The sequence below is a fragment of the Ovis canadensis genome, chromosome 3 (assembly GCF_042477335.2).
Source record: "Ovis canadensis isolate MfBH-ARS-UI-01 breed Bighorn chromosome 3, ARS-UI_OviCan_v2, whole genome shotgun sequence".
Taxonomy (NCBI): Eukaryota; Metazoa; Chordata; class Mammalia; order Artiodactyla; family Bovidae; genus Ovis; species Ovis canadensis.
The window spans coordinates 224,093,759-224,121,350 of record NC_091247.1 but is presented as its reverse complement, the minus strand read 5'-3'; the positions used below and the strand labels follow the sequence as shown (position 1 = coordinate 224,121,350).

Here is a 27,592-nt window from a genome sequence, read left to right as displayed (position 1 = left end):
TCGAATGTCCTTCCAATTTCATGGGACAAAAAAAAAGCGAGGTTTTCCCTTTAGGAAATGGACACCTCTTAGCTTGCGGAACAGATTGAGCTTCGAGTCTCCGTCAGCACCAGCCTTTGTCAATAAAGTTACGTGAACGTGAACATTTCCGGAAGGGCGGAGCCGGCCCGGCCTCAAGGCATTTAGGGAATTGTAGTCTTCCTGGGAGTTCGCGGTTCAACGCCTCCCAGCGGCCTCCGGGAGAAAGAGCCAGAAGCCGCAAAAGGGAGGGCACAGAGGGACCTAGCGGAGGCGCCGGGACGCCGCGCGGGTATTATGGAAATGGTAGTTCGCGGGCGCGACTCTGCGGCGTCTAGCCGCTCCCCGCGCAGGAGAAGCGGACTACCATACCCGACAGGCCGCGCGCGCGGGGGTAGGGGAAGCCGGGCCGGGCCTCCGACAAATCAAATCGAAGGAAAGAAACTGCCGGCTTTCAAAATCCACCTCCCTCCGCCATCATCCGCCGCCGTGCGGGGAGCAGGTGGTGTCGGAGGTGCGAGCGGAGAGAAGCGGTTGGACAAAGCTGACGGACGTCTACCGGTGGGGCTGAGCATCGGGAGCGCCGGACCGGAGGCGGCGACCCCGATCTGACCCGACCTGACCTGACCCGGACCCTAAATCCGTCCGCGCCCGCCGGACGCACGCGCGCACTCCGGTCGCCCCACGCGGCGGCGCAGCCTGTGTACGGTAGGGTCGGGGATCCCTTTCCTTTCCTTGTCACCTGCCCGGGGATGCAGGCGGGGGTGGCGCGGCGCTGGAACCGGGCGAGGAAGGTGTGGCGCTTTCTGCGTGCCCCCCTCCGTTTTCATCCCCTGTGCCCTCGACCGCCGAGCGCCGAGCCGGGTGGGAGTTGGGGCGCTGTCCCTTTTCCCAAGCGGCGAGGCTGAAGCTTAAGAGAGGGCGTCAGGCCCACCCGGCTCGCCCAGCCGGCAGCGGCGTCCCCTGTTCGCGTCGGTGTCAATCCAAGGGCGGTGAACGTCCGCCTGGGATCCCGGATGGGGCTCTGGTGCGGCCCCGCCTGTCATTGGCGTCCCGAACTCGCGCATCGCTCTCCCGCCGCCGCCTCGCAAGAGGCCCACACCCGCCGAGGACCTGGGCTGGTGCCGCCGCAGCCCCGGGGACCCGCGTGAGTCACTGCCGACGCTGGGCAGGAGTGGTGGATGTGCACGGAGGCAAATGTGCCAGGCTCCTGCTCGGGAGGGAGAGGAGATTTTTGCGTTTACTTCGCCGCTGGCCCTTTGCAGACCTTGGACCAGTCAGTTCATCTCTCTGTGGTCCAGTTGCCTAGACTTTATAGTGAGTGGTGTGTGTGTTGCCTAGTCTTTATAGTGGATAGGATGGGTGTGTGTGTGTGTGTGTGTGTGTGTACACGTAGGTACTGGACTTCTCTATGGGGGTGTGTGTGTGTGTGTACACGTAGGTACTGGACTTCTCTATGGGTGTGTGTGTGTGTGTGTGTTTACGTCTGTACGTTCGTACTGGACTTCTCTTCCAGCTGAGAAGTTCTGTGTTCCTATTTCATCTGGACGCCTCACCACCGTTTTTCTAGCCTTAAATTGTCCCAAACCAGAATTACAAGGAGTGGGGTGGTGGTGTTGTCAGGCTATTTTATGTTCAGTTTCATCCCCTCGTTCATTCTTGAAGCAGCTTTGAGATTCCCAGCCTCACGCAGCAGATAGAGTGATCCTGTCAGAACATAACTCACATCACAGTCCCTCTTCTGCTAGAAACCCTCCAGTGGCTCCCTTTGTCATTCAGAGTAAAAGCTTTAGTTCTTAAACTGGCCTTTGTGACTGGGGCCTCTTGTTAATTCTCTTTATCTCTTACCTCTTTTCTCCTTCCCTCTCTGTGTTCCAGCCCCACTGGCCTCCTTGCACTTCCTCTGACCCCCACTTCACCCACAAGAGCCTTTGCAAGAATGTTCTTCCCCCAGATATCTGCATGGGTCAGTCCCCAATATCCTTCAAGTCTTTGTTTCTTTCTTGATAATACCTTCTTTAAGACTCTTGAGAGTCCTCTTGGATTGCAAGGAGATCAAACTAGTCAATCCTAAAGGAAATCAGTCCTGAATATTCATTGGAAGGGCTGAAGCTGAAGCCCCAGTACTTTGGCCACCTGATGTGAAGAACTGACTCCTTGGAAAAGACCCCGATGCTGGGAAATATTGAAGGCAGGAGAAGGGAACGACAGAGGACAAGATGGTTGGATGGCGTCACCGACTCAATGGACATGAGTTTGAGTAAGCTGCAGGAGACGGTGAAGGACAGGGAACCCTGGTGTGCTCCAGTCCATGGGGTTGCAAACAGTTGGACACGACTAAACGACTGAACAACAACCACCACTCTTATTTTAGATTAAATCCATTCCCCCCCCCCAAGAAAAAAAGGAAAACAGCAAAGTTTCTTACCCCTTTTCCTGTGTGTGTTTTTTTTTTTTTTTTCTTATCACTGCCTGAGACACTAAATAACCTTGTTCTTCCTGATCACCCATTCCTCTTTGGGGAAATGTAGTGATCCTTTCTGCCAGTCTGCTGAACTGCAGGCTGGAAGCTCCTTTTTCTCAACAACTCTGTCCTCAGTCTATTGTGATGGTGGCTATTGTGATGTAGAGACCTCTGGTCGCCTAGGAACCCCTGAGGTCTGGCCGCCATGGGCTGCCCAGTCTCCTGGCCACGGTTGAAACCAGCTGTGCAGTAGGCTGTGCCCTGTGCCCCATCCCCAGAGTCATGCCAGTGAGGGCAGTGGGGCATTCTTTGGGATGGATAACCTGGATCCCATAGCCATCCATGTCCTGTTTGAGGAATGGGACCCTCAAACAGAGAGCGCCCAACATGATCAGGCAGGTGTGTGCTCTGGGGAGACTCTTCATAGCCGTCAGACTGGGACTTGACTGCCGTTCCCTGGGGACCCAGTGGTCAACTCACATGGCTCTGCTTGGCACCCTGCCTGGGGCAGTTGGGCAGAGGAGGGCCTGTAGTGGGACAGTAACTCTGCAGAGGTTGAAACCTTTGCCCTTTTAGAACTCTTTCTTGCTCAGTGTTGTTTTTATTTCTCCCAGTGGTTTAGCGCTTGGGATTTCCTTATCCTGGGGGGTGGGATCAGGCAGCTGAAATGGTCCTCCCCGGCCCTCCCCAACCTGGAGATGCCCAGAGATCCTCTCTCTTAATGCACTTTGACCTCTTCAGTCTGCAGATTTCCAGGGGAGCCCACCAACGCAGCCACCATGGCCTCTGAAGATATTGCCAAGCTAGCAGAGACGCTTGCCAAGACCCAGGTGGCCGGGGGACAGCTGAGTTTCAAGGGCAAGAGCCTCAAACTCAACACTGCGGATGATGGTGAGTCTCCGTGTGGACTGGCTCTGGAGGGACAGGGAACAAGCGAGAGAGCGCCTCCTCGTCCCACTTGTCAGGCCCGGTTAGCTTCATGATCACACTCGTCCTAGCCCAGTGAGGCTTGAAGATGTTTTGTCCACGAGCACGTGGTGGGCATCCCTGCCGGTGGCTTTAGGCCGGCAGATGGGAAGGGCCTTTTTGGGGGAATGGTCGGCAGTGAGGGACCATGGTGAGCTGCAGTCTCAGGATCCAGCCCTGATTTCTTACTTTAGATCACCCCTACATTCACCACATGATCCAGAGCTGGTCTGGGAATAGTCGTTGCCTTCCTGAGAGCGGGAAGGTTCTGAGCACTGCACCCCCGAGAGCAGTGAGGCTGCATGAAAGGACAATCCAGGGGTTTCCCTGACAGTCCAGTGGTTAAGACTCTGCACTTCCACTGCAGGGGCCATAGGTTCAATCCCTGGTCAGGGAACTAAGATCCCACATGCTGTGCAGTGCAGGCCAAAAAAAAGAGAGACACTGGGCCTTCTTGGGAGTCTAGTCCATGCAGTGAATGCCCCTGGGGGAGGGATGGATGTGCCTCTCTGTGAACAGGCATCCGGACCGGACAGACCTAGAAGCAGAATGCAGACCCTGTCTGCTTCCGTGGCCTGAGTATGGCTGGCACGGATCCACCCCGAATCCCAGGCGTCTGGAAGTGAAGGCGCCTGTGTTGGGGCCTCTTGAGGTTCCGGCCCAACCAGAGAAACTGGTCTGGACTTGCCTGGTTGTCCTGGTGTATAGGCAGGCTGGCTCCCATCCTCCAGGTCAGAGACCGCTTGAGTCCTTGCACATTCCTAACATCTCTGTAGGGCCTTAACCTTTAGAGTTCCTCCCTGTGCTTTATCACTTTTGATCCTTACATCATCCCTGGGGAAGGGAGGTAAACATGTTGCCATTTAATGAGTAAAGAGTAAAGAACTCGGGAGTCTTCAGTAACTTACTGAAGCTGCTGTAGCCCTGAATAGCAGAGCCAGGATTCCGTCAGAGGTACAGCAGAGTCCCTGGTCTGACGTGTCTCAGTGTACATTCAGCCCAGCTCAGTAAACGTGAATTTGCTATTAAATGCTGGTCGTTAACACTGGGTCAGGTAGTCTTCAGTGCTGTACAAAGAGTGTCTCCATTTATCCCCCCCGAAAAGGTCTGGAGGTAGGTTTCACCCCATTTTGAAAATTGGGAAGTTGAGGCCTAGGAAGGGTCGTGATAGGACTTTCCTAAGGCCCAGCTCTAAGCAGTGGAGCTGGGAAGAAAATTCAGGTAAATCGATGCACATAACCACTTCATTGGCTCAGGCTGGACGTGCCGCCTCCCGCTTTGGTGGTCACCAGGGATGGGCAGCTTAGAGCCCGAGCCTCTGAGGAGCTCCTGACCTGGAGTAGGAGTGAGGTCCTCAGACAGCCAACAGGAGAGGGATGAAACACACTCTCAGAGACATGGAAGAGCTCTGGGAAGTAAGGTTGGGGAAGGGATCACTTGTTTTCCACTTAGGGAGAGGCTTAGGAGGGCTCTGAAAGTCCCCGAGGATGAGCAGACACTTGAATGAGAGTGGGCACCGCAGGCAGGAGAACCATGTGATTGGGTCAGGAGCTGGGACACGCAGGTGGGCTTGAGAGAAAAGAAGTCAGAATCCCAGAAGGAGCCCTGGGCAGAGGCCCTTGAGTGCTGTATCAAGGGCCCTGGTGGCCTGATCGTGAGCCCAGAAAGGGCCTCTGTCTTGGCTGGGAGTGAGCAGGTGAGGTCCAGGGAAGGCCATGAGGCCATTGATTAGAACTAGGCCCCCAAAATTGGAAAACAAAGAACTAGGTCCTTGTCTCTCCTCACTGAGTCATGTAAGGACCAAAGTAAGGCCTTGCTGCCTTATGTAGCAGAGCCCTGGGACTTGTTCCTTTGTGAGGCAGTCGAGGCTGAAAAGAGAAACCCCTTCCATACAGCCTGGTGACAGTTGGTGGTTAGTCAGGGCCAGCTGGGGCCCACCCCTGGCCTGTTTTTGAGTTCTGTGTAAAGTAACTCTGGGTTGCCGGTCAAGTGAGAGGCGACCCTGCTGCGAGCCCACCCTCTCCCGTCCCTGCCCTTTCCATTTGGGCGCTCGCCCTTGCATGCTCACTCTGTGGCTCCCTGGCTAAGCTCACGGCAAGCACAGTGCTTTCCGGTTTCCGTACCTGTGTCACATACTCGGCTCCCCCTGGGGCCCTGGCATCTCTCGCCTCGCTGAGGACAGTGTAAGCATTCCCGTGAGCAGCCATCTTCCCTCCTGGTGAGCCGGCCGTTCCCTGGATGTTAGGGGGATGCCCTGTTGGAGCAGGTCTTCCAAAGGGCTGAGAGGCCACGCCAGCCCTGCCCCTGAGTGCCAGCTGCAGAAGTGGCCTGGACACCTGGCGCTCTGGAGTCGCAGCTCCAAAGGGGGAAAGGGCTTCGGGGGTTTCTCTGCCGAGGTCCCCCTGTGTGAAGTCTATGCTTGTGCACAGAAGCAAGGCTTTGGGGAGCAGCACATACGTTCATTTTGGGAAAACCAGTCTGCAGCTCAGTTTTGCCATTTCCCCTGAACTCCTGGGCAGAGTGGCTTCATTCTTTGAAGCCCCAGCGTACCTTCCTAGGAAATGGGAGGCTCGTACCTGTCTAGCCTTTCTCGTCATAAAATGAATGCTGGTCACTACTCTCAAGCTGTGTGACCTTCGTAGGCACGCACTTACTTCAGGTCACTCAACGAGACCAGACCTGTCAGTGACAACCTTAGGAGATGTGGTGGCAGTGAGCAGAGGCAAAGTGAGAAGAGGAAAGGCCCTTTTTTCACAAACCGATGACCCAGTGAGGAAGCTGGTATTAATAAAATCTCTGTATAATGATCAAGTATCCATTCAGGGACCTCCCTGGCAGTCCAGTGGATAGGACTCCACACAGTCCATCCCAGCTAAGATCCAGCATACTGCACGACAGGGCCGAAGGAAAAACTGACCTGGCTGGAGGTAGCAAGGGTTTCTGAGGAGGTGCTACTGTTGGCGGGGGGCGGGAGGGGGAAGAGGAGGAAGACAGGCGCATCTCTCCCCCGATTCTGACAGCTTCTCAGGGAGCCCCTTAGAGGCTGCAGGTCACGAACTTCCTCTTTTAAAACTGTTTGTTGGGCTGCACCGGGTCTTCGTTGTAGCTGTAGCCTGTGGGATCTAGTTCCCCGACCAGGGATCGAACCCAGGCCCCCTGCATTGGGAATTTCTTAACCACTGGACCACCAGGGAAGTCCCAGCATATCACAGACTTTCTGACAACCCTTCTGTGGTTGTTGTAGCCTAGAAGGTCGTGTTCCCCTCTTTCTCACATTCCTCTCCGTCTCTTCCCCACCATGTTACCCCAATCCATCCTGTGCCAGCCAGACTAGGTTTGTCTTTCATGTAACCTGCGTGGTTTTTTCAGATTGTGAAATTAATACGTGCTCATTGTAGCATACAGAAGCACTGAGAGAAGGGGGGAAGCTATCTTCATTGTAACACAGCCCAGGGGCGTAACTACTGTTAATTTTGATGCATTTTACATATAGTTGAGTTCCTCTTTTTTTTTTAAGTAATTGGGGTCATAATTACAGATACTTAAAAAGCTGCTTTCTAACCAGACACATTGAGAGTACATTGAACAGATGCTGGAAAAACACAGATTGAACCAGAATCCCACCACCTGGAGATAACTGCTTTAACGTGTGTGTGTGCGTGTGCGCGTGTGTGCATGTGCGTGTGTCTATGTGTGTGTGTCTGTGTGTGTTTGTCTCTGTGTGTGTGTGTGTCTGTGTGTGTGTGTCTGTGTGTGTGTGTTTTCATACGTTTTATAAGACCAAACAGCATTGGATAACCTCATTTTCCACTTATCACTGTAAGATGATTATTTTTCAAGTCAGGTAAACACCTCTGTTGCCATTCATAGTGACATCAGTGTGACTATTTATATCACATGCCCCAGTGAGTTAACCTGCCCTTTGTTGATTGGCATTTAGAGTGTATGGGATTTTTCATCACAATAAAGCAGCGCTCTGATGCACACGCCAGCCCGAGTCCCTCACCCTAGATGCCTGTGTGCTGCCTCCCTGCCCTGCTGGGGTTCTCCCCTTCTTGGCAGGCTCCACCCACACCGCCAGCAGGGTGCCCTGAGCACCTTCTTCACCCACACCGGTCAGTTCCTCTTTTCCCTTGGTTCCCAAGCCTTGCATACATGACTTGTTTTAACACTCATTACAGAGGAATTGTAACTCAGATGGTAAAGAATCTGCCTACAGTGCAGGAGACCCGGGTTTGATTCCTGTGTTGGGAAGATCCTCTGGAGAAGGGAATGGCTGCCCACTCAAGTATTTTTGCCTGGAGAATCCTATGGACAGGGGAGCCTGGCGGGGCACAGTCCATGGGGTCTCAAAGAGTCAGACACGACTGAGCGACTAACTGCTAACAACTACAGAGGAACTGCCCGCATAGCCACGTGCCTGCTGTGCTGTGAGCCTGTCTGAGCCCCTGGTGAGCCGGGCCTGGCACCCAGGAGGCACACCGTAGCCCTGGCAGTCGTGAGGGACGAGGTGGTTGCTGGGCCTCAGCTCCTGCATCTGTGGCCCAGGACTCCAGAAGTCTGAGATTCTGATTTTTTTGGTCCCCGGGCAGCCAAAGACGTGATTAAGGAGATTGAAGACTTTGACGGCTTAGAGGCCCTGCGCCTGGAGGGCAACACGGTGGGCGTGGAGGCAGCCAGGGTTATCGCCAAGGCCTTGGAGAAGAAGTCGGAGCTGAAGGTGAGGTCGGGGGCGAGCAGGCCCATCCTGGTTGGGGACAGGCCTCTGCTCACACACCACCCCCCGGGCAGGTGCCTGTGTCCAGTCCCTCCTGGGCCCTGGGGTGGTCACCTCAGGGCACAGCGCTGGCCGGGGCCCCTCTGCCCGTGTGATGTGTCTGCTAGAGCCCAGCGGTCACAGACCCGGAGAAGGTGTCAGGAGGATAAGAGGTTTACCGGGTCACGTGAGAAAGGGAAAAAGGAAAGAGCAGAGCTGGAGAGAGCCTGCAGCTGGTGTCGCAGGTCTGGGAGCTGTTCTGACAGATGCTCAGTCCAGCCTCGGCAAAGACTCCTCAGCAAAGACTGCCCCTCGGAGGAGGCAGGTTTGGGGCAGAAATGGCCCACCCTTCAGCTCAGGTTCTGGCGGTTGGAAGGCTGCTCACTGGGGGCCTTCTAGCTGCCCTTCTCACAGCCGAATGGCTGGTCCTTTCTCGAAGGTTAGACGCAAGCAGTGCCCTTCCTTAGCCAACCCAGAGATTCTTCTGTTTTGGTGTTTGTCAGCGAGTTCCTCTGAATGCTGGTCCTTCAGCATGCTCTGAGAGAGAAGTGCCATCATAAAGCTGTGTCTCCATCTTGTGAGTCAAGGGAACTGAGGCCTCAGAGCGGCTGAATCAGCCTCCCCAGAACCTGCTGCTGGTCAGAGGCTGAGCTGTGCTCACATTTTCAAGTCCAGCACACGTTCCGTGGCCCCGAGGGCTTTCTGAATGGGAAGGCAGACAAGGCCAGGGCCGAGAGAGGAAGCGGAGGGCCCCGAGCTGGTCAACGGCGTGGCCCCTGATGTTCGTGTCCTCAGGAGGATCACGGTTAGGTTTAATAGACAGCCAAGGCAGGGCTGCTTCTGCTCTCCTGCCCAGGGCCTGTCCTTTGCCTGTGCATGAGCTGGGACGTTTTTCTGTGAAGAACTCTGCTCTCCCGGGTGATCCCTGAAGGACAGGAACAGAGGAGACGTGCTTGCAGCTGAGCCTAGGCATCCGTTGGCTGCAGGCTACACTGCCTGGCCTTGCATGGCATCTGGGCTCCTTGATGCAGAGGAGTTTTTCCTCCGTGGGTGGTTGCCATGGTGACCACAGGCCGGCTGGAGCGAGAGCGCTTGCGCTGTGGGAGCAGGGCCTGTTCTGCATCCCCCTGTGCAGACCCAGGGCCTTGACTCACCTCGCCGCAGAGTTGCAAGCTTGCCTCTGCAGGAAGAAGCTGAGGGTGTTGGAGCAGCGGCCGGGGCAGAGGTGCCCGTGAGCCCGGTGCCCTTCTGGGCATAGCGCTGAGGCGAGATAAGATGGTAGCTCCACTCTGGTAGCGCCTCAGACGTTAGGTCTTGCCAGGTGAGCGAAGGGTGACCCAGGCTTACCCAGCCCAGACAGTACCCCAGCCTCTCAACTGCTGCACTGCCCGCGTGGAGATGAGTGAGGCCTGAAGCCTGTTTCAGAGATAAGATGCTGGAGCTCAGTCAGGGAGTGGCAGGCCTGGGTCAGCTGAGCCAGGACTCGAAGGCAGCCGCGTGCCCTAGAGCCCCTGGCCTCAGCCCGTCAGAGCTGGGTTGGGGAAGCCTCTGGATGAGAACACTGTCTGTAGGGAGGTGCTTAGTCTGGAGCTGCCGGTTCTGACCCCACACACCTGCGTACAGGTGTAGAATGTCTGCAGGGGTGTCAGTGATTTGCTTTAGTGGAGGATGCGAGAGTTTTGCCAGCATCAGCTTCTTTAGTACTTAATGCTGGGTCTGGTTCACACGTGTTAAGGCCTGGGTTTCAGGGGAGAGTTGCTTCTCCTGTGTCCATTTTTCTGAGGGTTGGCCAGGAAAGGTGAGAGCTGCCAGAGGTGATATTTTAAGTGGACACAGAGCTAGCGTTAGAGTTAGGGCTGTGTGCTGGGAGCCTCAACTCTGCTCCCCAGCATGGTATGTGACCCAGCCACGTGGCCACTGCTTTTGTGATATTTAACTGGTATGGCCTTTAAATCAGCTCACTTGGAAGTAATTTAAAAGCAAACGCTATTTCTTCTGTAACTGGAAAATCACATCCCTTACTGCAAAGGAAATCAGTGTCATTAAATTCTAGTTCGAGGTCGCTGCCGTGTAAAGGGTCTGAACCTGAAGCCTTCTCTCCCTTTGTTAAAAAGGCAGATGAGCTGGAAGTGGGGGCATGGGTGAGACTCACCAACCCCAAACCAAACCTGTCTTCTGGAGGTGGTAAGGAGGGTTGAAAAGAGTAATTTCTTCACTGCTGGGTTCTATATTATCTCGTTTCCATTCCTCCACTCTCCAAGATCACGTCCCGTGTTGCTATGGCCCACACCATGGGGGAAAATTGGACTGGGAAGGAGCACTGGGCCAGGAGTCTGGGGTCTTGGTCCTGGTCCTTCCGCTTGCCTTGCTGGGGGGCCAGGGGCCAGTCCCCTCCCTCTCAGCCTGATTACTTTTTTCTCTGAAAACCAGAGGGTTGGACAGATGGAGGGTTTTCCTGACACTGCTGCTGATCCCCATGGTCCTTTCGTCTGGGGCTTCCAGGTCCTGTCAGTGTCCATCACAGCTGGTCCCAAGTCCATGGGGGTGAGGAGCTGTCTGAAGGCCACCTCCAGGGGTTTTGGCTAACTTTCTTTTTTCTTCCAAAGCGATGCCACTGGAGCGACATGTTCACGGGGAGGCTGCGGTCGGAGATCCCCCCCGCCCTGGTGAGTGAAGGCGACCTCTGCCTGCGACCTGGGCCGCAGGGACCCCTTTAGCGCCTCCCAGGGCTTTCCCTCACAGCCTCCTCTTTGTGGAGGCTGAGAGTGCCCTGGGGGTGGCCGAGATTGTGCCCAGGCAGCGGGCGAGCACAGTCGCTGTCTGTGTCCTGACAAGCAGGTGGCAGTGCACGCGGTGATGGGGAGCCAAAGTGAGGACTCAGGGTCCCTGGGAGACTGGGCGGCCCAGTGACAGGAAGTGCAGCAGAGACCTGAGCTCAGAGATTTCGCCTACAAGCAGCGTGGGTCTCCTCCCCAGATGATTATCCCCTCATCCCAGCCCCTCCTTCTCTGCATCCTGAGGTCCCTCTCGACTTGACTCTGCACATAGGCCGCCCTGTCTTCCTCCGGCCCCTCCCTTTCTCCAATGCCACTCTTTCTGCTTTGGTTCTCATCATGGGTGCCTTCTCTCTGCCTGTTTTCCATTTCCCCATTCCTGGGGCTCAGCTTGGCTTGGGTGGCGCTCCCAGCCTGTGTGCATGTGTGGGAGGCACTGGAGGGTCACAGGACCCAACGTGGCTTTCCTGGGGCTCAAGGGGAGGGGGCGGGGCTGGCAGCCTCCCAGTGAGGCCTCCCAGCATGGTGCTCTCGGCAAGGTTCCGGTCCTATCTTCTCAGGCCTCCGATCAGCCAGCACCGGGCCTCCTAAGATGCCAGCACTAGCTTCATCTCTAAAGTACTTCTGTCCAACAGACAGTTAAGGGCCATCCAGGATGGGACAGCTGTCCCCACGGGGAAGCTGGAGGGCGGGCTCCCTGGGTGGGAGGTTGATGGAGCCCCAGCAGAGTTGCTCAAGCTGGATGCTAGCCCCCAAGGGTGGACAGGAACCAGGGGCGGCGAGGATTCAGAGCGCAGGTTAAATGAATTGATGTGAGTGTGTGCAGGAGGATTTTGAGTTAGAAAAGTTGAAGGAGACTGACTGGCTAGATCCTGGCTGGGCGCCTCTGCGCTGTTGTCTTACCTACATTTTAGCCTTTAATCTTCTCAAGTTCTGCAGAAGGCATGATTTCCATATTAAACTTACGGTGAGAGCAAGTCTCAGAAACAGGAATACGAATTTGGGGTCAGGGAATGGCGTGAAATGCAGGAAGGGTGGAGTGGTGTAGAGGGAGGGCTTGAGCCTCTGACTGCCTAAGGGCTGAGGTCAGTTGCAGCCCGATCACTGGGGCTGGGCTTTCTTCAGCGGGGTAATGGGGGAGCCAGAGAATGGCCCTTCGTTGTCGATCTGGGGTTGGGGGCCGTGGAAACTGCCTCAGCTGCCCTGTCCATCGCTGGATCAAGGGCAGTGTATTCCCCATGCCTGCCACCTTGAACCCCTGCCCCCTCCATGCCCAGCCCTGGCAGAGCCACCTCGCCCCACCCGCTTGTCCTGGGGAACTTTGGTGTCCCAGCCTGGCAGGTTCCGGGAGAGCTCAGTGCCTTCTGGCCACATCTGGTCCTGAGCTGAGGCAGGGAAAGGGGCACCCACCCCGGGTGCTCAGTCACCACTGGAAACCCTGGGGCATTGGTGGTTCTTCCTCCCCTCCCTGTCCAGTGAACCCGTCTCTGCAGGTCCCCCCTCCCTCTGTGAGAACCCTGCCGAGTCTCAGTTTCCCCTCTACCACCTGTCATCACACTGGCCCCCGCAGCCGCTCCTGTTGCCTGGATCCCTGTCTCACACCCCGGGTGGGACTCAGCCTCCAGCCTCCCTCCGCCTGTCCGTCTGCCCTCCCCAGGTCTGGGGCCCTGTCTTCTGTACCCTTCACGTGCCTCCAAGCCCACTGCGCTCAGGCCCCAGTTCACAGTTCTTGGCCTGGCGCCTGCCTAAGTTGACCCCCACCTCTCGTCGAGGCTTGTCCCCAGACACACAGCTTGCTGCTTCGTGCTGTGTCCCTCTGCTCCTGGGTTTACTGCTGGCTGGAACTTCCTCATATTCCGTGATTGGCTGCTGCTCATCCAGACTGAGCTCAGATGTGGCCTCCTGCAGGAAGCTTTCCCGAATGACCGCAGGGTTTTCAGTCCGATGTAACATGGTCAGCTCTGTACTGAAACGGTCTGTGTCTCTGCCAGGTCCCCACCTGCCAGATGCCCCCCGAGGGCAGGAAGGGCCTGGCACAGAAGTAGCACCTGGTCCCTGTCTGTGAAACTAACACGAGCTCTTCTGTGCCCAGATCTCTCTCGGGGAGGGACTCATCACGGCCGGGGCCCAGCTGGTGGAGCTGGACCTGAGTGACAACGCCTTCGGGCCTGACGGTGTGCGAGGCTTCGAGGCCCTGCTCAAGAGCTCCGCCTGCTTCACGCTGCACGAACTCAAGCTCAACAACTGCGGCATGGGCATCGGTGGTGGCAAGGTGGGTGCGGCCACTCCCTCCCCCACATCCCTGTGTCTTCCGCCTTCCTCCCTGCCTGGTCCCCTGCTACGTCTGCATCCGCCTGGAGTATGTGCCCTTGGCCACCCACCGTCTGGGATGGTTCGCCTCTTGTTTTTCTCTTCAAAGGACAGAGGCCTCAAAGGCAGCAGCCTATGGCCAGTGGGGAGAGGAGATGGATCTGTGAGGGTGGGGTTGCCAAGCAACCATCCTCAGTTCTGTGTTGCCTTGGCAACCCACAGGCAGTACTGCAGACGTGCTCCAACCTGCTGGCTCTGCAGAGCACAGGGTTTGGGCATCACCAGACCAGCTGTGCCCTCGGAACAGCTGCCAGAGCCACGTGAGGCCTGGCGTGTGCAGTGGCGGAGGGACCCAGAGCGAGGGGCCACTCAGGGAGGTCCGGGCACAGCTCACCTCTGTCCCTGGTCAGAGCCTTGCCCAGGGTGCCTCCCCTGTCCTGCCAGCAACGAGGCTGGCCAGGGCAGATGGGCCGGGGAGGCCAGTCTTGATTATTCTCTTCTTGGCCCATTCTGGCTGCTTCTGGCCCAGCTTCTAGAAGGGCCAAGTGCCGGTCTGCATTCCCATTCTCCTTCCCTCACCGTCTGACCAAAAAGAACAGGGGGCCAGGACTTAGGAACTGACAGCAAACAGGGACGTCTTCTCTTTGAAGGTGTGCCACCATAATTCTCCCCGCTTACTGAGAGGTGGGTGACACTGTCCCTGCCTTTTCAGGTAACGGCACTTGAGCTTAGAGCTCTTGGGTTGAGTGCCTCAGATGATGTAGCTAGCATGGGCCAGATGTGGGATTTGAACCAGCATCCCCGTGGCCAGTCAGAGCAGCTGGAGACGCCTGTGTGTGCTTGAGGTGGCCTGCCCTGCACATGGCCTATCGCCTCCTGCCCCACGGGAGGGTGGGCAGCTCATGCTGGACCGTCTCAGCCCGCACGCCTCTGGTCTAGGGGCAGTAAGCTGTGTGTTAAGGCAACAGTGTTTGCCTCACCACAGGAGACCAGTCCAGCCCCACCCGGAGTAGAGCCGCCTCTGCAGATCCCTCAGGCTGGCCTGTAGCAAGAGTCGCCGGGCTCTGACCTGAGCACACGCCCGACCCCCGCCGTCGCGGGGTCAAGCTGGCGGTGTCCCGGGTCCTGTATGTGCCCCAGAGTAGAGCTGTGTGCAGCCACACTGACCCCGTGCCTCATTGTAGAGCAAGGCTAATACCTTCTGTCTCCCGGCTGGTTTTGAGGTTGAATGAGGTGTGAAAGCATCTTGGCCGGGAGCGCTCAGGGCCTGGCAGGTGTGTGTGAGCGTCTCTGCTGCTGCGCTGCCCGAGAGCCATTTCTATTCTCTATACTGCGGTCTCTCCACTTCCAACCCACCAGCCGACTGGTATTTGTGACCTCTCGCTCTGTTGGTGTCACTAGATAGAGGCCGCCTCCTGGCACCACCCCAGGGTCAGGGCAAACCCGGTTTTAGGTTTTTACTCCCAGCAGCTGAGCCCCCGCTGCATGGCTGGTCGGAGCCTGGGCGGGTGTCAGCTGGGTCATGGTGGGGTGAGCCCTGCCCTCTTGGCTGGCTCCCCTGAGGCCTTGCGGAGCGTGGAGGAGATGCCAGAAGGTTCGGGTTCCGTCCAGGGTGTGCTGCTTGTGTGGTATCTGCGGGAAAGTTTCTGTCTCTTTCTGAGCCGAAGTTCCTTCAGCCAGAGTGTGGGAGTTATGGTGCCCACCTGACAGAGGGTCGTGGCGCTAAAGTGGGCCGACCATGAAGCCCCTTGCCCACATGACTCGGTGTTGATGTCTCCCTCTCCCCGTCCCTACCATGGGGCTAAGCCCCACAGGCTGACGGGACAGGCGGACACAGAGGTGGATGTCACAGCCCGTGTTCCTGCAAATTGCTGGGCCCAGCTGAGGGGCTTGCTGCTGGGCCGTTTGTCGTCCCGCATCCACCCGGGATGTGGCTGGTGCGGCACGTTGGAAACCAGGGCCTCCTGCCTTCCCCAGATCCTGGCAGCAGCTCTGACCGAGTGCCATCGGAAGTCCAGTGCCCAAGGCAAGCCGCTGGCACTGAAGGTCTTCGTGGCCGGCAGAAACCGTCTGGAGAATGACGGAGCCACCGCCTTGGCAGAAGCTTTCGGGGTGAGTGGTTTCTGCCCTCCCTGCCCTGGGGCAGGCTGAGCATGGCCGGCGGACGCTAGAACTTGGCCAAGAGACCTCGGGCGGCTCGCCTCCCCCTCCGAGGCTGCTAGCTCACCCTCTCGGGACAGGATCCTCATCACTCAGGTCTGAAAGGTGGCGTGATCCGCCTTCTGGGGTGAGTCATCAGTGCTGTTTGTGACCTGCCAGGCTGGGGAACGAGCGGCAGTGCCAGAGCAGCCTGAGTGCTGGCCCCGGCCTGTGGGGTCGCAGTCTCTGGCTCCAGTGAGGAGGGTGCTGGGATGGAGCCCGTGAAGCTGGCCCATGAGCCCGGGAGGAGGGCAGGAGCAGCAGCTGGAGCGGGCGCTCTCAGGCGTCCTTCAGGGCAGGGCGTCTAGGTCAGCTCCGTGGACTTCCCCGGCGGCTCAGTGGTAGAGAGTCTGCCTTCTAATGCAGGAGACACAGGAGACTGGGTTCGATCCCTGGGTCAGGAAGATCCCCTCGAGTAGGAAATGGCAACCCGCGCCAATATTCTTGCCTGGAAAATCCCACGGACAGAGGAGCCTGGTGGGCTATGGTCCGTGGTGTTGCATAGAGTTGGACATGACCAAGCATGCACGCTGTGGGACCCCACTGGTCTGTGAATAGAGCTCAGGAAGGCTTTGAACGCGGCCAGGGGGATATTGCATGATTGTTTCACTACCAGAGCTAATAAAATGCAGCATTTACCTTCCATGGTGAATGTGGACAGTAAACTTCAGCTTCAGAAATTCTTGTGGCTTTGTTACCAGGAGAAATCACAGGTATCTTCATGTCAAATGATAGCAGTTGTGGATAGACAGAGTTATTTGTTTCTCATACATTAAGGTTAATGGTACACCAAGGTCTTATTAAGAGGTATGTGTATGACTACAGCAGACATTTAGGCAGTTTTCTAAATGTTTTGATACTTGTCTTCCAGTTGAATTGATTTGTTAGTCTGTATAAGTTAGCTTAAAATTTAAAAACATCCAGAAGGGGAGCCCTGGGGCTTTACCAGGTTGCCCGATGGTCCGTGGCACAGAAAATATTAAGAGCCCTGACTTGGAATGTGCCTCAGTTGGGCTGCCTGTGTTCATTTGTGAATCCCCATGCTGTGCTGGGCACCCAGAGCCGACAAGGTGCCTGGGTACAGAGTTAGGCCAGGCCTGTCCTCAGCCCCTCCAGGGTGGTGTTGGAGACTGGGTCGTGGGCCTCTCCTTGAGATCTTGGGGGCCGTTGGGATGCAGACAGAAAGGTGGCTTTGACACTTCAGAGGGATGAACACTGTGAGAGGGCAAGGATGAGGCACTCTGGGGGCAGAGAGGAAGAGTGCTGGGTTGTGCTGGGGGTGGGGGTTGGGGTAGGGTAATCCAGGAACTCTTCCTGGGGGAGGAGGCATCCAAAATGAGAGCTGTTGAACACATGAGGATCAGCCTGTCAAGAAAATGCCAGCAAAAGGAGGAGACAGAGTGTTCCAGGCAGAGAAAAGGAGGTAGGGAAGACTGGAATGAGGGGGTTCGCTAGGTTCAGGAAGCCCCCTCACTCCCAGAAAAGGATGCAGAACGTGGGCTGCCACTCGTACTCTGTAAATAAGGCAGCAGGATCCCCATGAAGAAAGGCCAAGCGGCTCTGCATTATACAGAGCAGGGCCTGGGCTGACTGCAGGCCAGAGCCCAGGGTCCCTGCAGTGCAGAGGTGCCAGACAGAGACGCCAGTGCTCAGAGCTGTGGCCCTGGGCCAGTGACTTAGCCCCTCTGATCTCAGTCATCTGTCTGGTGATGGTCCTAATCCCAGGTAGGTCTCCCTCGTGAGACGAGAGGATCAGGTGTGGTTGTTCCCCGACAGACAAGCCCCTCCCATGCCTGGTGGGTGGTACTGCCCTCTTGCCCGCGGGGTATCCCCTGGCCCCGCCCCACACCTCGGGGCCCACTGCTCTCCTTCCTGCCCCCGGCAGATCATCGGGACTCTGGAGGAGGTCCACATGCCCCAGAACGGCATCAACCACCCCGGCGTCACTGCCCTGGCCCAAGCCTTCGCCATCAACCCCTTGCTGCGAGTCATCAACCTGAACGACAACACCTTCACCGAGAAGGGCGCCGTGGCCATGGCCAAGGTGAGAGAGGTGCAGCAGGGCCGAAGTGGGCCACGGGAACCAGGACTGGTGGCTGTCTTTTCTGTGCACCCGTCGGCCGATGGCTGCTCTCCCCCCGGCCCGCCCACCTCATGTGTATCCTGTGGCTTCGGCCACATGCGCATGTCCTGGACGGGGCAACTGTCACCAGGGGGCCTGGGCTCTGGGGGCAGCTCTGTGTGTCTGCGCTGCCCCATCCTGAGCGGCCTCCATGCGGCCGCAGCTGTTGGTGCTGATTTTGTTCTCAGAGGCCACATAGAGGCTGCTTCTTGTCTATTCTTTCCTCAGCTGTTTATTGAGCCCCTGTCTAGTGCAGGCCAAGTGCAGGCCACACAGAGATGAGTCCGAGACTCTGCCTTCAAGGAGCCCCAAGGGCGAGGAGGGAAGGAAGGAGCCACTCAGCCGCGAGCAGTGGCTGCTAGGCGTCGGGGCCACTGGGTGGGAACGCCGCTGCTCCCGTCAACCTCAGAGGCCTGCACGACCCCAAAGGAGTCTGGCAGGCCTGCTGTGGGATCTTAAAGACGCTCACAAGTGTTGGGGAGCACACAGGGAGTTCCAGCCAGACGCAGGGCAGGCTTCCTGAAAGAGGCCACCTTGTGGCCAAGTTCTCCAGGACAAGTGAACTTTGTATGGATAGGGAGGGCAGGAGGGGTGTTTTGGGCAAAGGGGTCAGCAGCCCGTGGGCAGGCCAGAGACGGGAGTGACCCTTGCTCCATTAGGCCTGGTGTGACAGGCCAGGGGTCAAGGTGTGTCTGAGGGCTGGCGGTGGAGGGGGCCTTGCTGACTCCTTGAGACTTCCCGTGAGCGATAGGGAGCCCTGGAGGGGGCTTAGCCAGAGGCCGGGAGGCCTCCCGGGGGACACGGGAAGAGCTGATGAGGCAGCTGGACTGGGTGCAGAGCGACAGGCTGCGATGGGGTGTGACGCCGGCTCGAGGGCCTCACCCTGGGCCCCCACCTCCTCCTCCAGACGCTGAAGACCTTGCGGCAGGTGGAGGTGATCAACTTCGGGGACTGCCTGGTGCGTTCCAAGGGCGCCGTCGCCATCGCAGATGCCATCCGCGGGGGCCTGCCGAAGCTGAAGGTGCTGTCCGACCCCCTGCCTCCTCCCTCCGGGGTCCAGGCTCCCCTGTGCTCAGGGTGACAGCTGTGCGGGGAGCAGGGTTCAGGCCTGTCAAGGCAGGTGGGCCTGGCTTCATAGCCCGGCCCTTCCCCCTCCTCCTCCCCCGGTGGCTCTGCAAGTCTCTTCACCCCTCCGAGGTAGGGTTTCTGACTTTTCAAAGAGAAGAGTGACTCGGGTCGTTTCGGTTTAGTGGGAGTCGTTGGGTGAATAGCATTCCTTTTGTTGTGGCGATGTTCTATCTGGCCGGACAGAGTCTGCCTCAAACCCTCACCTGGGGAAGTGGAGGCTCCTGACCCCCGTGTCTCCTGGTCCCCCTGTCTCCTGGCTCCTGTGTCTGCCTGCCTCTACCCCTTCCCCTTATCTTTTAGGAGCTGAACTTGTCATTCGGTGAGATCAAGAGAGAGGCTGCTCTGTCCGTTGCTGAGGCCGTGGCAGACAAGACGGAACTGGAGAAACTGGACCTCAATGGTAGGAGGGGGGTGGCCTCGGCCCCAGCCTGCTCGGTGGGCCCCACCCCGTGCTGACCCCCGGCCCCTCCCCGCGAGCAGGCAACATGCTGGGAGAAGAAGGCTGTGAGCAGCTGCAGGAAGTGCTGGAAGGCTTCAACATGGCCGCGGTGCTGGCGTCCCTCAGGTGGGGGGTCTGGGGCCCCGGACTCTTCGTTCCTCCCTTTATTCATTCAGAAAACATGGGTGGAGTCCCTGTGGTGTGCCAGGCACCGTGCTGGGCATTAGGGGATCGACAGCGAGACAGTCAAGGTTTCTGACTCTTGAGGCCTTGTTGCCGTGGGCGAGGGATCAAGGAATGAGACAATGATAATTGAGTGATCGCGTGTAAATATCACAGGGACATAGAGAGGCTGAGAGTAGTCACCTTATTGAGCAGGAGGGTCGGGGAGGCCTCTCAAGGGACGTGCTTCGATCTGAGGTGATGCTGCGCGGGGCAGCAGTGATGTGGGGTGCAGTGGCCGTGGGATGGGCCCAGGTTGTTCCTGAGACCAGGCTTGGAGGTCGACTGGAGAAGGCAGAGGTTGATGCAGGAGCGGGGGTCTTCTGGGTTCGAGGGGCGGGGGGCTGCCTCCTCCGTCTGGACGGGAGCTGGCTCGGCAGTCAGCACCCGCCTCCGCCTGCCTCTCTGATCTCTAGACGGCATCATTCCTGTGCCAGGCCCTCCGTCGCATCCCACCAGGACCAGGCCCCGCGCTGCTGCAGGACCTAGGCCAGGAAGGGTGGGCCCTGAGGGGCCCCGGACTCTTGGTTCCTCCCTTTATTCATTCAGAAAACATGGGGGGAGTCCCTGTGGTGTGCCGGGCACCGTGCTGGGCATTAGGGGCTCGACAGCGAGACAGTCAAGGTTTCTGACTCATGAGGCCTTGTTGCCGTGGGCGAGGGACCAAGGCATGAGACAGTGATAATCGAGTGATCTAGAAGCCCTAGGCCACGAGGGGCCCCCCAGTCCGGGCGAAGTGGAACAGGCTTCATCAGAGGCAGGGCGGCCCCCTCGCTCCGCCTTGACCATAGTTTCCATGGTCAGCAAGACATGGGTGGCACCGTCCTGGGCATCTCAGCCTGGGCAGTGTTCCCACCTGGCCCTGGGCCCCAGCTGTGACAGAGTGCTTCCTGTCCTCCGTCTCCCCCGTGAGACTGCGGGTTCTTTGGGACAAGGACAAGATGCAGTGCAGGTGTCCCTGTGGGATGGGCCTCCAGGTGACTCTCAGGTCCCCAGTCTGGGACAGCTGCTCCCCGGCCCTCCCTGCCCAGCTCCTGCCCGGCTGGGGTCTGTGGGTTCTTGGGGCCAACGTGGGCCACTGGGCAGGGAGGGGTCTGCTTCAGCCAGACCTCCCTTTGCAGTGATGATGAGGGTGAGGATGACGAGGATGAGGATGACGAGGAGGAGGAGGAGGAGGAGGAGGAGGAAGGAGAAGAGGAGGAGGAGGAGGATGAGGAGGAGGAGGAAGAGGAGCCACAGCAGGAAGAGCAGGGCGAGGAGTCGAACACGCCTTCAAGGAAGGGCCAGGGCCCGAGCAGCGGGGTGAGTCCTGCAGGCCAGAGCCCCGCCCGGGCCCTGGGGTCCTGAGACCGCTCCCCCGGGAGGTGGGGGTGGGGGTGTCTTGGTCACAGGACTGCAGACTCGTTCTGCCTGTGCGCTTCCATGTGGAAAAGAGGAAATCACCCCAGTGCAGCTGCATTTGTCTGTCCTTAACCCCAGTACGGACGTGTCTGTTCATTTATAAGTTATCCACACGTACGGTGCTGCTGCGTGGCGTGCAGTAGACTGCTGAACAGCATGGGTGTGCCCTGCACGAGCCCACTTCTGTGTGGATGTCTGCAGTAACTGAACTGCAGCACGGCTCTGTGATCTGCCGTTGGTTGAATCTGTGGGTGTAGAACCTCAGACACAGAGGCCAACTGTAAAGTCATACCTGGGTTTTCAGTTGTGCTGGAGGCATATAAGTGTTTCTAAAAGAGTAAGGTAAAAAACAGGCAAAAATGGAAATTCGTTTTCCTCCCCATCTTGGTGACCACTAGGGATGGTCCCCATTCTGGAGATGGTGGCCGGGTTGTGACCCAGCTTGGATACTTGGTGTCCCTTTCCCGGCCAGGAGGCATGTCTGTTCTCTCAGCTTCCCAGGTAAAGCTTCTAGGGGACTTTGGGCTGGGCACAGAGGGCCGTGCTATGTTGAGTGTGGCCTACTGTCCATTGTGATGGCCAGGCACCTCTGGTGCCCGCCGGCAATGGTCATCCCAGCTAAGACAGTAGCTCCTGGCGGGGCCCCTTGAGCCCTGGAGTCATTTCTGCAGTATCTCATGTCATCCCAAGGATCCCCTTGGCCGCACCAGGCTCTTGGAGTCTGAAGGAAGTGCTTGCCCACACCCCAGAGGCTCCTGTGTGAAGAGCTGACCAGGGGCAGCCTCTGCAGGCCCCTCACCCTTGGGGAATTGGGGGAAATTCTGGACTCTGAGCCTTGAGCGGCCCGAGTGAGGGGCATCCTTCGGGGCGAAGAGTCTGGACGTGGACCTCTCCAGAGCCACCTGTGCTGCCTGCCCCCCAGGAACCAGCTCCTGTCCTGTCCTCCCCGCCTCCCGCAGACGTCTCCACCTTCCTGGCCTTCCCCTCCCCGGAGAAGCTGCTGCGCCTCGGGCCCAAGAGCTCCGTGCTGATAGCCCAGCAGGTAATAGCACCACTGAAGCCAGCCCGCTCGAGCCTCGGCTGCTAGAGCTGCCAGAGCAGAGGTTCCGGCGCAGCTCGGGGTTTGGGCGGGGGCGGGGCTGCCAAGTGCCATATCTAATGCACACTCGTGTAATGAGCGTGACCAGCGCTGGCACAGGTCTGCGCACGCTGTGGACACAATTTGGGCCGCGAGGAAGGGTAGGCCTGGGGCGTCTCAGGGATAACTGGGGTTTGGGAATTTTCGCAGGACTGTCATGGGAGCACACGGTTAGGCTTCCCTCTGCACGTCCGGTAGGACCAGCTGCTTCTAGAACGGCTCTCCTGCCCCGGGCCCCCGAGCAGGTCCCAGGCTACTCACTTGTTCGTTGTTGGGGTGTGACTCGTTCTTGCTGAGATGATTACCGAGCCCCCTGAGCTCAGCAGCGCACAGTGCCTGTCTGCCCCCCCGTTCTGAGCACTTGACATGATTTTATTCAACCTTCTTGGCACCTCGGAATGTAGACCCTTCTACTGTCATTTGACAGATGAGAAAGCTGAGGCTGCATGTTTGTGTTTTTTTTACACAAATGGAAGTCCGTGGCAGCTGTGGTGAGCAAGTCTGTTGATGCTGTGGTTGCAGCCGCGTTTGCTCGCTCGGTGTCTCTGTCCCATTTTGGTATTTCTCACAGTGTTTCATACCTTCCACTGACAAAAGATCATGACTTTCTGAAGGCTCAGATAACAGCATATTCTAGTAAGAACGTGTTTTTGAGTTAATGTACGTGCTTTTTTAGACGTGATGCTACTGCACACTTCATAGATGAACACACAGGGAGACCCAAAGTTCACGTGACTGGCTTTACTGCAGTATCTGCTTTATTGCTGTGGTCTGGAACCAAGCCCACAGTATCTCTGAGGTGTGTCTAGAAGAAATAAAAGGGGCCACTCGCAGAGTTGGCTGGATATTTTGGCTTTTTATTGCCTCTTATGTTCTTCTGTCATTTTTTTTCCTGTAATCTGTTTTTCCCCCATGGTAAATGAGATTTATGTGATGCAGACCTTCATGCGGCCAGACTCTCACTGAACACCATTCATTGTTTTCTGTGTCAGTACGACTCTTCTCACGCCCTTTATGTCAGTGAACAGATGTAGCACTTAAACCATCCACAGTTTCTGTGGATTGCCAGTATTTCCGCTTTTCCTCTGTTGTCGGTTAAGCTGAGGCAGGTTTCCTTTCGTATGAACATCGTTTGCATGCTGGATTATTTCGTTGGGTTAGACTGCAAGAGGGGGTCCCTGGAGACAGTGGTTTTTAGCGTGTACACTCTCCGTGGGTGCTGCACACCTGTGGTGGCCGGGCCCTTGCCGGCTCTGGGGGGACAGCGCGTCCCTGCCGAGCAAAGGCCCGTGTCCTGCCAAGGCCTCCTCTAGCCATAGGCAGGTGCCCGCGTCTGCCAAGGTCCCTGGTGACCAGCCGTTGTCTCCTGTGTCCTCAGACTGACACGTCTGACCCGGAGAAGGTGGTCTCTGCCTTCCTGAAAGTGTCCTCCGTGTTCAAGGACGAAGCCTCGGTGCGGACGGCTGTGCAGGACGCAGTAGGTGCGTGCGGGGCGGCCCGGACAGCTGCGGCCTCTTCGCTGCCCCAGGCTTGGCTCAGAGCGCTGCCCTCCCATCTGTTCTCCGTCGGGTTCTCGCCGTAGTTCGGGCCGGGTGCTCGCCTCTCTGTTTTTTGCAGATGGGGAGCCTGAGGCCCTTCCCAAAGCCATACAGTTCTATACGGTGAGAACTCGGGCCAGGTGGCGCCCTCTGCAGGAAGGTCAGACCTCTCCAAGGAGGGGTGATGAGAGCTGAACCCTGTGCCCGCCTCCGAGCTGCTGCACACACCGTCCCCTCCACCCGCAGGTCCCCAGGCCTTCCCCAGGCTTCCGAGGGTCTCTGGTTCTGTTGAGACCCTCGCTTGCCACCCCAGCCTCTCAGTTCCTTTCCTCACAGCACCTCTCACCTTCCACCTTGCCAGTGTTTGAGCTGCCAGGTTGGGCCAGGCAGGGAGGGGAGGACAGGCTGGAAGCGATTGGAGAACTGGGTGACGCTTGGTGGGCTGGGGGAGGGGAGGCTGGGAGGGGCCAGGCAGGGGTCTCTTGTGTCTGCTCCCTGAGGGCCCAGCCCCGCCCCTCCTGGGGCATTTGTGGGGACAAGTTGCCAGAATTCTGTGTTTCCCAGCACAGAAGCAGAGGCTCATGGGGTCCCTGCAGGGCCTTGGCCACACCTCCTCCTGCTCCGCCATCCATTCCCCAACCCCCCACCTCCAGAGACCAGCTGAAACCGCCCCAGGGTGACCTGCCTCACCTCATCTCTGCCCACACGCGTTCCACCTGAGGCCAGGCCAGGCCCAGGCGTCCCTGTGGGGGCGGGAGGGGGCTGAGCCCTTCCCCTGGTGCTGGCTGTGCCCGCCCTCCGGCTGCTGCGGCCATGCCCACCCCACGTCCACCTCCTGACGTGACAGGAGGCAGGGCCAGCCTCTGTGCCCGGGGGCCACATGACCTGAGTCCTTTCGACTGCTTCTGCCTTGCAGATGCTTTGATGAAGAAGGCCTTCAGCTCGTCTGCCTTCAACTCCAATGCGTTCCTCACCCGGCTGCTTATCCACATGGGGCTGCTCAAGGTGCGCCAGAAGGAACGTGGCCCAGGCGGGGGGGTTGCAGCCTAACATCCGGCACCTCGAGTCCTGCTGGGGCCGCTCGGCCAGTCCCCAGGCCTGGGTCTGCTTAAGCAGGCTCGGCCTTTGTGATGGGATGTGGGATTCAGCTTGACCTTGGCCGTGGGGCTCTCTCAGCAGGGGCTGGGTCGGGGAGACCTGGCGTGCCCCAGGTGACCTTGACACGCACCCAGCCTTCTGCTGTGCATCTGTCTCGCAGAGTGAAGACAAGATCAAGGCCGTCGCCAACCTGTACGGCCCCCTGATGGCGCTGACCCACGTGGTGCAGCAGGACTACTTCCCCAAGGCCCTCGCCCCCCTGCTGCTGGCGTTCATGACCAAGTGAGTGTGCCCCCGCCGGCCCTCGCGGCCAGTGTCCATGTCCCCGGCCTGGCCACGCAGGCCTCCCAGGCTCTCGGCATCTGTGTTTGAATCTCACTAGACCTGGCCAGCTGAGGACACGGCTCAGGCACAGTATCTTCCCTGAGAGTGGGAACACGGTAGTGGCCCCGTCTTGCAGACAAGGCAGTGAACACCGGGTCAGAGGGGCTCTGCCCACGTCTTGCTGCCAACCCGGGCTCCGTGCCCGGCAGCATCCGGGGAGCAGTCCTGTGTCTGTTCCCTCAGCAGCCCAGGCCAAGGGGGCCTTGTCCTGGAGGTCCTGGGCCTGGTAGGGTGCTGGTCACAGTCGAGGAACAAGTAGCCTCCAGACCTCAGGGCCCAGCAGGGGTATGGTGGGGTGGGAGGTCTGTCCCTGCCCTCACTGAGGCCCCGTGTGGCCCGTAGCCGAGCCCCTGCTTCCCCAGGCCTCAGTCTCCCCATCTGCCAAACTGAGGCATGGGTGAGGCTGTCTCCGAGGCTCTGACCACCACACTTCTGGTGAAGCCAGGACCTTGGGGGAACGTGGGAGGGTCCAAGGAGAAAGGAGGGGCCCCCGCCTTAGGGGACACGTGACATCAGTGGGCCCCCGGCATCAGTCGGGCGCTTAGAGCTTGTGAGGGAGTATGTGGGGTGGCCTGCGTGGGTGGGGCGAGGAGCACCCACCAGCCCCCAGGACCCAGTTGGTGCCTTGGCCCCTGCCGCTTGGCATCTCGGCTACCTCCGTGGTCTGGCCTGACGCCCTCGCTATGTCTGCCTGCCCCTGCCACCACAAACCGCCCCTCTACCCCCTGCCTCACCCCAGACCTCCCCTTGCGCTGCAGCTGCTCCTCTGCCGAAGCCCAGGGCAACTCCGAGCCCCAGGCGTGGTCTCATGCGGACCACAGCCGGCCCCCCACCAGCCCAAGGTGTGCGCTCCCCGCACCTGTCCCCGCTGCAGGAGCCGCTGCCGCAGGCTGTCCAGAGTGTCCCCAGCCGCCACCCCCGGCTGCCCGTGTCCTTCCAGGCCTTGGTTGGGACTGTTGCCTCTGTTCTGGCCCTTGGGCTGGGCATGGACCCCGAACCCCTAGAAGACACCCTCGCCCGCTGGTCAGTGACAGACTGCCTCCTCCTGGCTTGTTGCCTGCCCTCCAGTGCAGGCCTCAACGTATCCACATCAGAAGAGGGGGGCTCGGGCCTGACAGGTGACTGTGGGGGTCATGTGTGCTCCCTTCCCTCAGCTCCAGCCCAGGGCTCTGGGGTCCAGGCCCAGCCTGCACCAGGCAAGGCGTCCGTGGCTTTCGGTCCTGGCTGCTCCCCAGGTTCCCTGTCCCCCTGAGCACCTCACTAGTTTCTTTCTCGGCAGTAAACTGATGATCTCGCTGGTTACCTGTGGCTCTCAGGGGCCCAGCTGGGACTCCCATGGTCCAGTCGCTCACAGGGACCAGTGGCTGAGGGAGGCTCCCTGGCCCTGTGCCCACTGGAGAAGCCCGGGAGAGCCTGTCTGGCGGAGAGGAGGCCAGGTTCCCAGCTCGGGGCTGTGTGGCCTCGGGTGCCTCCCCTACCCCTACCTGTAAAGGCAGGAGCTGACGTCCCCATTGCAGAGTCATCGTGAAAGTTAGAAAACCCGAGTATGGTGTGTGTTCTGGGTAGCGTCACAGCTGGGAAGCTGGCGCCGCGCAGCCAGAGCTTCCTGGGTCCAAAGGGGCCTGCCCGCTGATCCTTCTCTCCCCGCAGGCCCAACGGCGCCCTGGAATCCTGCTCCTTCGCCCGTCACAATCTCCTGCAGACGCTGTACAAGGTCTAGATGCCCAGCTGGCCTTGCCCGCCCCTCGCCTGGACCATGACTCGGGAAGGGACTCAGCTGAAGGACTGTGGCCAGCGGCAGGGACGGGCTTTGTCTCGCGTGTCGTGTCCCCCGAGTGTGTGTGTCGGTGTGGCATACGTGCAGGCGTGTGCTTCTGGTCGGGGTATGAGTTTCTCATGTCTCCTTGCCGGATTCGCCCTGTTCCCGCTGGAGCGGAGCTGATGGCCTCCAGGCGCCAGGGCTGCAGGTTGCTGTGCCATTAAAGCTGCCGCGTCTGAGGACGCTCTGCTCTCTGCGCAGGCGCCAGGCCCCAGCGGCTGTCCCCCAGCCTGCCTTCCTTGCCCCCGGTGCGGGCCGCACCAGGCCTGGGGCGCTGCTGCCCAGGTGTGTCCTGTCCTGCCTGGGGCTGCTCGCTCAGGGCTGCTCTGCTTCCTGTCGCCAGGCCTGGCTCCTCTGGCCACCCTGCCCTCCCATCCACCCTGCTCTGTGCGGCCCCTCAGCCTGCGGGGCCGGGACCGCTCTGGGGCCACGGGGTGGGGCTGGCAGAGGGCAAGACTGGGTGTGGGGGTCCAGCCACACTGCGTGGGTGGGAAGGGAAGCCGGGGGCACGCACGAGGGTCTGGGAGCTGGACTCGCCTGGGCAGTGCTGGCTCTGCGCCGCGTGCGGGCCGCTGAAGTGTCTGGGCGCGGCCTAGGAGCCCCGGCGGAGAGGTGGGGGTCTGGGCAGGCCCACACCTGTTCTCCAGCAGCGCAGGCAGGGACAGGGCCTGCTGGGGCCTGCGGGCCTGGCGCCGGGGCCAGGTTGGGGCTGGGCCGGGCTGAAGGGGCCCTGCAGCACTCCGTGCTTTCCCCATGTGCTCTGTGTGTGTCTGGGCTGTGCCCAGGGCTTCACAAATAAAGTGTGGCAGCAGTGAA

General features: G+C 58.8%; 1 protein-coding gene and 1 non-coding gene across 2 annotated transcripts; both read left to right on the top strand.

The window, feature by feature from the left end:
• The first annotated feature begins 424 nt into the window (after positions 1–424).
• RANGAP1 (Ran GTPase activating protein 1) lies at positions 425–27,592 on the top strand. Its single transcript, XM_069581658.1, has 16 exons — positions 425–726; positions 3,224–3,373; positions 8,041–8,168; positions 10,811–10,870; positions 13,071–13,250; positions 15,266–15,400; positions 17,373–17,531; positions 18,517–18,630; positions 19,038–19,137; positions 19,218–19,302; positions 20,520–20,700; positions 21,722–21,841; positions 23,316–23,418; positions 24,392–24,480; positions 24,734–24,855; positions 26,608–27,592. Exons 2-16 carry the CDS (start codon positions 3,262–3,264, stop codon positions 26,675–26,677), a joined length of 1,758 nt encoding a protein of 585 aa, XP_069437759.1. The 5' UTR covers positions 425–726; positions 3,224–3,261; the 3' UTR covers positions 26,678–27,592.
• TRNAG-UCC (transfer RNA glycine (anticodon UCC)) lies at positions 3,773–3,845 on the top strand. The gene has a single exon. It is a non-coding gene; the product is annotated as a tRNA-Gly (tRNA).